The 13,886-nt window shown below is 46.1% G+C and overlaps 2 protein-coding genes across 5 annotated transcripts in view; one reads left to right on the top strand and one right to left on the bottom strand.

Annotated features, from left to right (window-relative positions):
* LOC139452802 (carboxypeptidase B-like) overlaps positions 1-7,841 on the top strand; it is a 46,369-nt gene extending 38,528 nt beyond the window's left edge. For all 4 annotated transcript variants that reach the window (XM_071234425.1, XM_071234446.1, XM_071234430.1 and 1 more), the window contains exons 7-12: positions 1,002-1,109; positions 1,567-1,662; positions 2,476-2,575; positions 4,257-4,462; positions 6,325-6,397; positions 7,492-7,841. In XM_071234425.1, coding sequence (XP_071090526.1) covers positions 1,002-1,109; positions 1,567-1,662; positions 2,476-2,575; positions 4,257-4,462; positions 6,325-6,397; positions 7,492-7,814 — 906 coding nt within the window. In that variant the 3' untranslated portion in view covers positions 7,815-7,841. The remainder of the gene's footprint in view (positions 1-1,001; positions 1,110-1,566; positions 1,663-2,475; positions 2,576-4,256; positions 4,463-6,324; positions 6,398-7,491) is intronic.
* A 2,441-nt stretch (positions 7,842-10,282) lies between these two features.
* On the bottom strand, positions 10,283-11,329 carry LOC139453921 (FMRFamide receptor-like). Its single transcript, XM_071235366.1, has one exon. It carries the CDS (start codon positions 11,327-11,329, stop codon positions 10,283-10,285), a length of 1,047 nt encoding a protein of 348 aa, XP_071091467.1.
* Positions 11,330-13,886: the final 2,557 nt, after the last annotated feature.

Raw genomic sequence — 13,886 nt, 5'->3', positions numbered from 1 at the left:
AGTGACTGGACTGTCTGGTCCAGACTCGATAATTTAACTCGCCGCCGTTATATAGCTGGAATATTGCTGAATGCAAACAACAAACAAACAAACAAACAGTATCAGTCAGTATCTGCATGAAGTATTATGATCACAGAGTATTATCGAGCGCGTCCAGCTTAGACTCGAAAACCGCGTTATTTCTTAGGGTGAGTCTACATGAAGCAATGTCTATGAGTTAATTATTGTGTGGAGTGTTGCCCCAGTCGTGTTATTGGTGTGACAACACCCTCGCTGTTGTCACGTGTTTCCCCCCACATCCGGCTGACATTCCTGAAACAACTGAAATGTTGTTCGATCTCACCTCACTTACTCCTCCATCCAAATAAAAATTTCCACAGCAGACGAGCATTTTACGAGCGCTTCCTTGTCACATTTCGCTGACTGAAATACTGTTGAAACGCTGTAATAATGAGTGAGTGAGTTGTGTTTAACGCCGCTTTTAACAGTATTCCAGTTATTTCGCGTTGTCTCAGCTTAATGAGGTAGGAAAGCCCGAAGTGATGCAGGTCTCAGACGTTTGTCACTACGGTGAAACCCACGAGCACGGGTATGGTGCTGACAAACCTAGAAACATAATCGGGGCGAACCGGGATTCGAACCAATCATAGGTTTCTGGCGTGTCCATGGGACGCAACTCTGCACAGCGAATCGCGGCGCCTTAGACGACTGGGCAACCCGTGCCCTCAAACACTGTAAAAGGTTACAGTCGTGGTGCTGACACTTAGAGAATCATATTCGACGTTAATCTGGGATTCGAACCGAGACCCTCAAGGGTCTCCACGGTGAACAGTGCGGGTTGCGGTGGCTGAAACAACTAGACCAACCGGGTTCCGTCTCCACACGGAATCTTGCAGGTTTCCCTGTCTCGGATTCTGCGTGGTGACACCGCTGGTGATCGTGAGATTGGTGTAATTGTTTGGTTTACCATGTACGATTGTTATATTTTCTGTCTCTATTAGATTTCGGCGGATGCATCTGGGCAAAAGAAAAGAACTATTTTCATTGACGCTGGAATTCATGCGCGGGAATGGATAGCACCGGCAACAGCGAACTACATCCTCTACCAGGTACCTCTCGGCAATTGTCAACTCGTTGCTTAATGATTCACATATATGTCCCCATATATTACATATATTTCAGATGCAATTTAAAGCACACCGGGACATGCGGAATTATACAGTATGATTGAAAACATGTAACTGTGTCTTGGGTATATTTTAATGCAAGACATATGTAAAATCAACAATTATTTCTGAGGGATTCTTTGACGAAGAACTTGAAAGCATACGCGCATTCTGATTGGTTTGTCGTATTTTCGCACATAACATTCTTCGACAGGGGGACGAGTCTTCTTGCAGGTTACGAAAAGGACGAGTAGTGAGCTACAAGGCTCAAAGCCAGCAACCATTGTATTCCACAACAGAACAAAAGACGACCAAACTGTGACCTCTCCCGACCTCTCGCCTAAAGCTTCGTAAACAGAATAATAAACAACATCAAACATGCAACATTGCTTTCTTCCAGCTGGCCTACAACGCCTCCTCTGCAGGTCTACTGCGGGACTTTAACTGGGAGATTGTCCCAGTGCTCAACCCGGACGGATATCGGTATTCACACGTGGTGAGTTGAGCACGCCCTCTATGATAGGGTCACACACGGTGAGTTGACCACGCCCTCTATGATAGGGTCACACAGGGTGAGTTGACCACGCCCTTTATGATAGGGTCACACACGGTGAGTTGACCACGCCCTCTATGATAGGGTCACACAGGGTGAGTTGACCACGCCCTCTATGATAGGGTCACACGTGGTGATTTGACCACGCCCTCTATGATAGGGTCACAGGTGGTGAGTTGACCACGCCCTTTATGATAGGGTCACACACTGTGGGTTAACTACGCCCTCATTGATAGGGTCACACATGGTGAATTGACCACGCCCTTTATGATAGTGTCACACACGGTGAATTGACTACGCCTTCTATGATAGGGTCACACACGGCGAATTGACTACGCCCTTTATGATAGGGTCACACACGGTGAATTGACTACGCCTTCTATGATAGGGTCACACACGGCGAATTGACCACGCCCTCTATGATAGGGTCACACACGGGGAGTTAAATACGCCCCCTATTTTTACGTCTGACCTGGCGTGGTTATACCAATACCGGTCACCCACACTGCACATCTAGATACTGTCAATCAAATGTCAGAGCTGTTATATAGCTGCTTATAATATCAGTCACTGGATTGTCTAGTCCAGATCCAATTATTTACAGGCCCCGCCATACAGCTGGAATACTGCTTAGTGCGGCGTGAAACAACAAACGAACAAACAAAACACATTTTGAGATATTGGCGAACTGTCGTCCAAGTAAAGAGCCCGATAGACTTTATAAAGAATGCACTGTTTCCTGATTCTTTGTCCCAGAGTTCCCGATACTGGAGGAAGAACCGCCAGGGAAACACAGGCAGCCCATGTATCGGCACTGACCTCAACAGAAACTTCGGCTACCCACAACATATGCCCAGTGAGTTCACGTATCTTTTCATTCGCTAAAATACCACGTATTTCCGGCAGTGATCGTCAGCTGGAAGTTCAGGTCAAGACGTAAGAAGTGCCAAGTATGAAACTGTGCATATGTGTTTAATTTTTTGCACAAAATATTGGACTGATACAATTATACAAACAAAGTGGTGTTTGGGTGACTTGAGCCATACCTACTAGGGCTGCCAATTTGCCCGAGCTCAGTGTCACTTTAAGGTTGAATTTATCTTGAGTGAGTGAGTATTGTTTTACGCCGCTTAGCAGTATTCCAATAATATCACGGCGGGGACACCCGAACTATGCTTCACTCACTGTATCCATGTCGGGAATCGAACCCGGGTCTCAATTAACCAACTCAGGCTGATGGTACATATAGTGTTCAGATCCGTTGTATAGGGTTCAGAGCCATGGTGTTCTTTAGTTCATCGTCACGATATGGCTGAAATATTGCCGATGTGACGTTAAATTTCACTCACTCTCTTCAGAACTCTTCAGTTCATAGTAGGGTTTAGACACAAAGTATGGTTAAGATCCATGGTACAAAAGGGGCACAGACGAATTCCAGAATCTGGAATCTGCGACATGCTTCCTATTTAGAGTTGGTCTTATTGTGGTATACTTCCTATTTACAGGTTGGTCTTATTGTGGTATACTTCCTATTTAGAGTTGTTTGTATTGTGTGGCATGCTTCCTATTTAGAAGTGGTTGTATTGTGTGGCATACTTCCTATTTAGAGTTGGTCTTATTGTGTGACATGCTTCCTATTTAGAGTTGGTCTTATTGTGGCATGCTTCCCATTTAGTGTTGGCCTTATGGTGGAATGCTTCCTATTTAGTGTTGGTCTTATTGTGTGACATGCTTCCTATTTAGAGTTGGTCTTATTGTGGCATGCTTCCTATTTAGAGTTGGTCTTATTGTGTGACATGCTTCCTATTTAGAGTTGGTCTTATTGGGTAGCATGCTTCCTATTTAGTGTTGGTCTTATTGTGTGACATGCTTCCTATTTAGAGTTGGTCTTATTGTGGCTTGCTTCCTATTTAGAGTTGGTTTTATTGGGTAGCATGCTTCCTATTTAGAGTTGGTCTTATTGTGGCATGCTTCCTATTTAGTGTTGGTCTTATTGTGTGACATGCTTCCTATTTAGAGTTGGTCTTATTGGGTAGCATGCTTCCTATTTAGAGTTGGTCTTATTGGGTAGCATGCTTCCTATTTAGAGTTGGTCTTATTGTGACATGCTTCCTATTTAGAGTTGGTCTTATTGGGTAGCATGCTTCCTATTTAGAGTTGGTCTTATTGTGTGACATGCTTCCTATTTAGAGTTGGTCTTATTGGGTAGCATGCTTCCTATTTAGAGTTGGTCTTATTGGGTAGCATGCTTCCTATTTAGAGTTGGTCTTATTGTGTGACATGCTTCCTATTCAGAGTTGGTCTTATTGGGTAGCATACTTCCTATTTAGAGTTGGTCTGATTGGGTAGCATGCTTCCTATTTAGTGTTGGTCTTATAGACTGTTTCTCTGTGATCGTGACCGGCTGTCAGAGGTTGCGTGCAAGGGACTGTGGGTAGAAGAGAGAGAACGAGCCCTGCAGTCAGCACCCCCTGATTCCTACCAAAAGGACGTCATGCCGAACATGAACTCTACAGTATATGACCTTTATGTTGTAGGCGCTGGCGGCAGCTCCAACCCATGCAGCGACATCTACTCCGGTCCCAGCAAGTTCAGTGCCCCCGAGTCTAGAGTCCTGAAGAACTACCTGGACTCCCACAACGACACCATCGTGGCCTACCTCAGCCTCCACTCCTTTGGCCGCTACATCCTCTACCCGTGGGGATACAGTCTCACCGCAACCCCATCTGATGCGGCCGAGCTGGTAGGTGGAGTCCATATGTAACGGGCAGTGTTGAGAGCTCTGTCTCCCCACCTGATGCGGCCGAGCTGGTGGGTGGAGTCCATATGTAACAGGCAGTGTTGAGAGCTCTGTCTCCCAAACTGATGCGGCCGAGCTGGTGGGTGGAGTCCATATGTAACGGGCAGTGTTGAGAGCTCTATCTCCCCACCTGATGCGGCCGAGCTGGTAGGTGGAGTCCATATGTAACGGGCAGTGTTGAGAGCTCTATCTCCCCACCTGATGCGGCCGAGCTGGTGGGTGGAGTCCATATGTAACGGGCAGTGTTGAGAGCTCTATCTCCCCACCTGATGCGGCCGAGCTGGTAGGTGGAGTCCATATGTAACGGGCAGTGTTGAGAGCTCTATCTCCCCACCTGATGCGGCCGAGCTGGTAGGTGGAGTCCATATGTAACGGGCAGTGTTGAGAGCTCTATCTCCCCACCTGATGCGGCCGAGCTGGTAGGTGGAGTCCATATGTAACGGGCAGTGTTGAGAGCTCTGTCTCCCCTACTGATGCGGCCGAGCTGGTAGGTGGAGTCCATATGTAACGGGCAGTGTTGAGAGCTCTATCTCCCCACCTGATGCGGCCGAGCTGGTAGGTGGAGTCCATATGTAACGGGCAGTGTTGAGAGCTTTGTCTCCCCACCTGATTTGGACCGCATCCGTGGTCTAGTTGTGGAGCGTCCACCCGGAGAGCGAAAGGTCCGGGGTTCGATCCCCGGCCGCGTCATACCAAAAGAAGTTAAAAGATGGTACTTGTTAGTCTGGCGCTCGACATTAGGGGGCTAAAACAAGGACTATTTGACTCGAAGTCAGTATACTGTGTCTGAGTGGGGTATTCATGTTAAACTGCGGCATGGTATTTCAGTGGGCTAGCACTATAAATCGGCATTGTTTCGGACTAGTACATGCAAAGAGACACACGTGCAAGCACGTCGCTATATAAGTGCAATCATCTTGGACGCGACGTTAAACCCCACTTCATCTCACCTCATCACCATCTGATGCAGCAGGGGTGGTAGGTGTGGTCCATGTGTTAAATAGGTCTTCAGCAACCCACACTTGCCGTAAAAGGCAACTATGCTTGTCGTAAAAGGCGACTAACGGGATCGGGTGGTCAGGCTCGCTGACTTGGTTGATGCATGTCATCGATCCCAATTGCGAGAATCGATGCTCATGATATCAATCACTAGATTGTCTGGTCCAGACTCGATTATTTACAGACCGCCGTCATATAGCTGGAATATTGCTGAGTGCGGCGTTAAACAACAAACCAACAAACCAAAACCATGTGTAACAGACTGTGTTGGTAGCGGTGAGAGCACGCTGCGTGGACGTTGGTACACTGAGTTAGGCGGCTACCGATGCCGTGCGTCGTGTCTGTGTCATGCAGTCAGTCACGCAGTTAGTCATGCAGTCAGTCATGCAATACCGGCGTTCCTCCAAAGCTATCACCGTGTTCATCATTTGCTTTGTGTTACCACACAGGACTGTGATGCCTCCGTATCCTCAACGGGCCATTCTAGTCGTAAAAATCGACTGATCAATGATCGTTTTTTCATGATGTATAATCTGGATGATTTTAGTTTTGTTTGTTTGTTGTTTAACGCCACACTCAGCAATATTCCATGACGTCGGTCTGTAAATAATCGATTCTCTTACGGCGGCAAGAGGGGGTTGCTGTGATTGTTCCAGTGTCTGGATTGTGAGAGGTGGGCTATTCTCATACCAATATATTCCCTGCCGACACTCCATTGCTCTAGAGGCTTGGAATTGTGGTGACTGTGACGTGAAATGACACTCACTCACTCACTCACTCACTCATTCTCTCACTCATGTTTTCAGGAGCGAGTGGCCCAGGTCGCCAACAGAGCCATGAGCAACGACTATATCACCGGAAGTTCCGCAAAAGCGCTCTGTGAGTAGCAAATATCTTTCGCTTCAGATCCCATCACCGACCCATGGTGTTCAGACAGGAAGCAATGAAATACATGTGTAGATTGCCCCGGCCGTGACTTTCTCTTGTGATTTTACAGTCAAGGAATTAGGGGATGGTGGAATTAGGGATACCCAAGTGATTAAATCTTTCGGACTCTGAAGGGTCCGGGTTGGCTTCACCACATAGGTACAATGTAGGAAACCTATTTCTGGTGTCCCCCGCTGTAACATTGCGGCTTAAAACTCAACTCACTCCCTTAAGGAATGTTTAATGGACATCGTTACGTAATAGTGAAATCAACAATATCGTATACTTACATGTGTGTTCGAGGGCGCAAACTAAAAGTACAAATTTCAATGCTATAACATACAAAAAACTAAATTAGTGGCAGATAATGATATGGACTCTTAATTACAAAGCGATTTTTTGGAATTCGGGAGCTTTCGATCTTGTAACGATAAATATTGAAAGCTGATTGCCACTCCTCCCGTGGCCCGTGGCATCGACACCACTTTCAGAATGAAACAAAAAATAACACCGATAAGAACCCGTCCTTGATTGACAAGTGTATTATATCTCCATTCTACACTGGAGACATTCGCCACCATAATTTCATTTCGGCAGTGACGTCACCACCTAAACAGCACCCATCTCCAACTCAGCAGAGAATGTGTCTCGCTCATGAGAGTAATATCATTGGAGGGCTGTTAGCGTGGTGCCATACCAACCGGGCTGTGGTAGCGAATGGATCTATCTAGTCCTTTGTGGATGCGGGAATTTATCGAAATAAAGTGGAGATAGAGCCTGCCTCCCAGACCTTAGAGAATTGGGTTTTATTAAATGAGTCAACACAAGTCTAGAAAAATTTGATAAGTCTAGATTGCCTAAGCTTCAGGCAAGGGTTGTTCTGGGCTCCAATTGGATTTTTTTCGTTTTATTTTGTAGATATATATTTTTAAATACGAGAACTTTCTCGGTAACTTTCTGGGTAAAAATGTCAGTCCAGTGGAGATACCGCACACTGGTTAATTAAGGAGGAGGATAACATGGCCAATAATTATGTCTCCTTCCAGACGTGGCGGCCGGGGGGTCTGACGACTACGCCAAGGGCGGGGCTAAGATCGACTACAGCTACACCATAGAGCTCCCCCCCGGGATGAGTAGCCGCTACAACTTTGCTCCTCCCACCTCCTCCATCCCCGGATATACCGGCGAGGCGTGGGACGGCGTCCAGGCTCTAGCCAGGGAACTGGCCAAAGTAACCGCGATCGCCGCTCCAACAACGACCAAGATCACTAAGACTACCACGACGACACAGAAACCTATTCCGGTCCAGTCTCCCTACTACTGGTTATACCAGTGGCTGAAAGACCAGGGTGTTATTTTGGGGAAATAAAAAGTCGGTTTCCAGGTGGCAGTGCCAGAGGTGGTTCTGTCGTTTATTGAACTTGAATTGGAAGTATTTCCCTAGATGAGCATCTGGTGCCACATATCGGCTGCATTACCTGTATAAAAGTCTCTGGTTGCTAGGCAACGTGAGGAGAAATGGGGGTTCAAGCGACGTGTGTTCCCTTGTATTTGTGTGTGCGCGTGTGTTTGTCTGTGTATCTGTTTGTTCGTGTGTGTGGTGTTTGTGTGTCCTGTGCGGTGTGTGCGTGTGCGTGTGCGTGTGTTGTGTGTGTTGTGTGTGTAGTGTGCTTGTACCAGCTAATGTCGGTTTTATAGGGCTAATCCACTGGGATACCATGTCGCAGCATAAAATGGATACCCTACTTAGACCAACCTGTCCTTTTTTTATCCCTGTAAACAACAACTTTTCCGTTCTCAGGACAGCTTCTATCCACTTCACCTCGGACTTCTGCTAGGAAAGAGTGAGTGAGTGAGTTTTCCTTCAAGTGGAAGTGAGCAACATTGAGACTGTTACACGTCGGTCTGTACATTATCGTGTCTGGGTCAGGCCAACCAGTGCTTGATATGGAATCCTAGGAGGGACATTGTCGCGGTGGCGCCCTTAAAAAAACAGACATTTTGGCCATTTGTCGCATTTTCGCGCTCTGGTTAGTTGTGACACTTTTTGCTTGTTTTTGTATGGGCGACGACGCGACAACGTCCCTTCGTGGATTCGATAGACAACAGGAACAACCATCCACGCTGTCCATGAGGTACAATGGACGATACACAAGAAACCATGTTATGCATTGGGAAATAGGGTCCAATCCTGCCCCGGAATCTCCCAGGGCACCAAGAAGGATTTATAACAACTCTATTCATCACGTTTATACACATGTACTTACGGGATGTCGGGGTACGGGTGGCCCAGTCGTCTAAGGCGCCGCGATTCGTTCCCTTAGCCACGTCAAAATTCCTATGGTCGTGGGTTCGAATCCCGGTTCGTCCCGATTATGTTTCTAGGTTTGTCAGCGCCATATTCGTGCTTGTTGGTTCAACGAAGTAGTAAACGTCTAAGACCTGCATCACTTCGGGCTTTCCTCCACATTAAACTGGCACGCCGTTAAACCCAAGTCACTCACTCACTTACGGGATGTATTAAGTGTGTCTATGCAGCTAGGTTGCTTAAAGAATAGTCGTAGAATTAAAATAGAAACCTATGATTTCAAGATACCTTCTGAATCAGGTTGGTCACACTTTCACGCCGCTTTCAACAGTATTTTAGTTACATCACGGCGTGTCAGCTTCATGTGGGAGGAGAGTTTGAAGTGATGCAGGTCTTAGATGTTTTACCGCTTTGTCGAAAGCCACGTGGACGAATATGCCGCGGACAAACAGAAACATAATCAGGGCAAATCTGGGATTCGAACCCACTATAAAAGATTTCCGGCAGCCTAAGGGAGGCAACTCAGCACAGCGAATAGGTCCGCCTTACAATAGACGACTCGGCACCCGTGTCGTTATGAAAGACACGTCACATTAACCAGTATTATGGCCCATCTAGGGACTGTGGTTTCTGATATGAATGAACTGACACGTTCCTGTTAGTGTTTTAATTCACGGATTACATGTAAGTGTACGAACAACACTACTTCTGAGTCTATATAACTGTACGCCCTCGCCACTCGCTCCTGTCTCAACACCGGGCATTCAAGTCAGTTTGTCAGGATATTTCAAAGCCCGGGTTCACACATCTGACAATGTCAATGATTTCTCTTTCAAATGACCTCCTCACAGGTTCCAAGTGAAGGTTTGGACAAAATATAAAGGTAACACTTTCCACATAAATACAGAGACAAAGAACACCCGAGTTTTTCAAATGTTTGATTGTTTGCTTATTGTTTAACGCCGCACTCAGCAATATTACAATATATGACTGCAGTATGTCTATAACCGAGTCTAGGTCAGACAAGCCAGTGATTGACATCATGAACATGTGTTCTCTCACCAGGCAGTTTCACACGTGACTTTTGTAGTTTCAAGCCGCACTCAGCAATATCCCAGCTTTATGACGGCGGTCCAGACAATCCAGTGATTGACATCATGATCATCAATCCACGCAATTGGGATGCGATGACATCATTCAACCAAGTCAGCGAGACTAACCACCCGATCCCGTTAGTTGCCTCTTACGACAAGCGTAGTCGCCTTTTATGGCAAGAATGGGTTGCTGAAGACCTATTCTAACTCGGATCTTGGATGTCATGTCTTGTCATCGGGTGTTCCTTAACATCTTTTGTGTAGAATACATCAAGTCACGACACTGTATTTGTAAGGAAAGTGTAACAACGTACTTAGTATTATTTTAGTAGTATTCCTTCTCACAGTCCGTGTGATGAAGTGCCCATATCAACTTTCTATGGTAACACCACCAATTCAGCTAAACCTCCGTATCCTGTACTGCACAGAGATGTTTTAACGAGTATTAGAACAGGGAATTCCTTTCATTTGTAAAAGAGTAAGTCGGTTCTGATTAACTGGGCTACTTCTCCTCCTACAAAGACAGGGACAGAAGAGCTTGAAGAAGACGTTCCTGAACCTTCGTCCCAGCAGACAATAGAAAATAAAGTCCGTAGCCGAATTAACGCACAGCATCGTGTCACTGACAGCAAACAAGTACACTTTGTGGGGGTTCGAAAATATGTCCAGGTCAGCAAGCAGCAGGATGTGATATGTCAGCGGAATCACGCAGCAGACAAAGAAGCAGGTCGTGATCCCAAGGACCACGATAGTCAGGCCATCTTCTTTATCAGTTGGCGAGGTGGACAGACGGGCGGTATGGCGGGGACTGATCGTTTTGGTGACCCTGGCGCTGATACGGAGATGGACGATGAGGTTGATGTTGAGCACGATGATGATGGTGTAGGGAAGGATGTAGAAAATCGCCATCGTCAGGTACACCTCGTACACTCGTGTATAGAGGAACTCTTGCGATGCGTCGGACTGAGTCAGGGTGCCGTTCTCCACCCAGTCTGCTGATGACAGTTGGTGGAAGACGACACATCGGGGGATGTTGAACCCTAGGGAGAAGACGAAGACGCCGATTGCCACCCTTCTTGCGTTGTTCGTCGTCCAGATGGACCTCGCCCTCAGGGGCGTCACGACAACAACGAACCGCTCCACCGTGACTGCGACAGTGGAGTAGACGGACCCCATTTGCGCGATGTATCGGAACGGGTAGAAGACCGTCACGGTGACGAACAGATGGTCCTCCTCGTATTCCGGCAGCCCGGCGATGATGACGACAGCGCCGGTGAAGAGGAACACGGTGTCGTACACGACGAGGGATATAAGGAGGATGGATGTCGCCGACCAGATTGACTTGTGAGTGAGAACCCGAATTGACACGATGTTGGCGGCGATGCCGAAGCATGCGAGGGCAATCCTGACGACGCCGAGAATGAAGAATGGAAGCAGGGAGTAGGACAGCATTTCGTCGTCCACGTTGTCAACAGACGCCATTGCTCCGCGAGAAGTCTTCCTTTAGTCCTGAACTGGTATTTGTCCTGTGACACGTTAACGCAGCCAACGTTAGTTGATGAGGTTCGCGTGACCAACTCCCCACTGTCACTGTATACGTCTAATACAGCATCGTTGAACGTAATTACTGCAGCTATTCCTCACAAAGGGTGTCTCCTCTTAAATAATGATGAGCATTCGTTTGGCTTTGTGATTGCACATCTCACACACGGCACAGTTACTTTCCAGCCAACTGGCCGTTCAGTTCACTCCTTGACCAATGGAATCACGGAAGACACACCGAATCTGCAAAAAAAGCAATACTCAATTAAACCATTCGTCTCCACTTGTCCCTTTTCGTAACCTGCAAGAAGACTCGTTCCCCTATCGATGAATGTTATGTGCGAAAATACGACAAACCAATCAGAATGCGCGTATGATTTCAAGTTCTTCGTCAAAGAATCCCTCAGAAATATTTTTTGCTTTTACATGTCTTGCATTAAAAAATGTACTCAAGACACAGTTCAATCATACTGTATAATTCCGCATGTCCGGGAGTGCTTTAAATTGCATCTGAAATCTATATAATACATGGGGAAATATATGTGAACCATTACGCAACGAGTTGACAATTGTTTTAGGTATGGCCATTTGCGAAGACGGAACCCGGTCGCAAAATTGGCCATGAGAGGGGCGCGAGAGAGTGAGAGGTGTCTAATGTTCCTATAGGAGTTACATATGAAGAAAAAATGATATTCATCTTCTATCCCTGGATTACAAAGAGGACACAAACGTAGACTTAAATCAATCCCCGACCATCTCCCTTCGTTAACTTTCAACCTTAACAACCCCGCTCTCGGTCTTATCATCATGTTACGTTGTTTTCATCTGTTAAAAGAATTAATTGATTAAAATGCTAATGAAAGGTGCAATACCTCGGTGAGGAAATATACTTCCCGAATTTAGGGATCCTGGGGTAGCCTAGTGGTCAAAGCCTCGCCTCGCAGAGTGGAAGGCCCGGGTTCGGTTCTACAGATGGGTACAAGGAATGGAGCCAATTTCTGGTGTTCCCAGCCGTGATGTTGTTGGATTAATGCTAAAGCGGGCGTAAAACCATACTCACTCACACACTCCTAAATACATGCCTACCAAGGGTCCGCCGGACCCACGGACCCTTTCCTACCTGAGACTTACATCTACTCCGGTCAATGAATTGCTCTACAGAGTTGAAAAGTAAAGTACAAAGAGGAATACGTCTTTACTATATTCATTTCAAAATATTTCTCAAACAACTAAGAATAACTTAGGTTAGTCTGTCTTAAAGTCCCTGAGTCATATTATTTTCCCTTCCGCCAAGCCCTTTCTGTAATGCAAAAAACCTAAATGAAGCAAGGCTAGATGTTCCTCGGGTCTCGCTGGTTATTTCAACCTTAAGAACTTCAATTTCAATGTAGTTATCTATTTCTATCAAAATTATATATATATTCAAAGACTAAGCTCTAGTCTAAACTACTAAAGATATGAACTACACAAGCGTGTCTGTACACGTGTCTGTACATGGTACACCTACCTGCAAGGACCCCCCGGAGACTGTTCTCTCAGGCAGTTTCACACGTGAGTTGATAGCATCCCATTAACCAAGTTGTCTCTCAGAGTAATAACTACAGACTGGGGGCACAGCCTGGGGTGAAACACGGGAAAACGTTCAGGTGGCATGTTTGTTTGTTTGTTTGTTTGTTTTGTTTACAGTTTAACGCCGCACTCAGCAATATTCCAGCTTTATGGCAGCGGTCCAGACAATCCAGAGATTGCGATTATGATCATCGATCCACGCAATTTGGATCGATGACATGCATCAACCAAGTCAGCGAGCCTTACCACCCGATCCCGTTAGTCGCCTTTTACGGCAAGCATGGGTTGCTGAAGACCAATTACAAACCGGGTCTTCATGGGTGATAATGTTTCAAGGGATGCAGAATAATGTATCGGTGCTGCACTCTTTGATTAGAAACTATTGTGTAAAACAGATAAATAATAATAATAACAATATGCCATAGGTTCTATGATTTTGACCGCAGATGTAATTAAACCTTAGCAACATATTTGCTTGTGTTCATTTTCAATTATTAATCGCAAAAAGCATCTTTTACAGAAATAACGTTTGACTATATGATCCTTACAGCATATCTGATTATTTATGATAATTTGTTTTCATAATTCCATGGAATGGTTCTGTACATTTTAACAAGGTTTATTTGTACAAAGTTGTTTTACGTACATGTATGTACAGGAGTGAGACATGAATAAACTATTGTCTGGCTGCCTGGCGTACCTTGCTGACGTGGATCACAATACTGATCACTGGATTGTCTGGTCCAGACTCGATTTTATACCGTGCGGCATTAAACAACCTTTTGACTGCCTGTCCGACGGCAACAAATGAAGACAGATTCCTCCTCTTAAAAGACACCCCCATTCCATCAACAACACACCCCCCCCCCCCCCCCCCCCCCCCTCCCCCCTCCTTGGGTCAGTGAACACGTGTCAGAGTGATTTCGGT

This window comes from Haliotis cracherodii, unplaced genomic scaffold (genome assembly GCF_022045235.1).
Source record: "Haliotis cracherodii isolate W230 unplaced genomic scaffold, xgHalCrac1.p SCAF_10, whole genome shotgun sequence".
Taxonomy (NCBI): domain Eukaryota; kingdom Metazoa; phylum Mollusca; class Gastropoda; order Lepetellida; family Haliotidae; genus Haliotis; species Haliotis cracherodii.
This window is presented reverse-complemented; position numbering and strand designations above follow the sequence as displayed.

Coding starts and splice junctions, on each gene's coding strand:
- LOC139453921 (XM_071235366.1), bottom strand. CDS start 11,329: ATGGCGTCTGTTGACAACGTGGACGACGAAATGCTGTCCTACTCCCTG.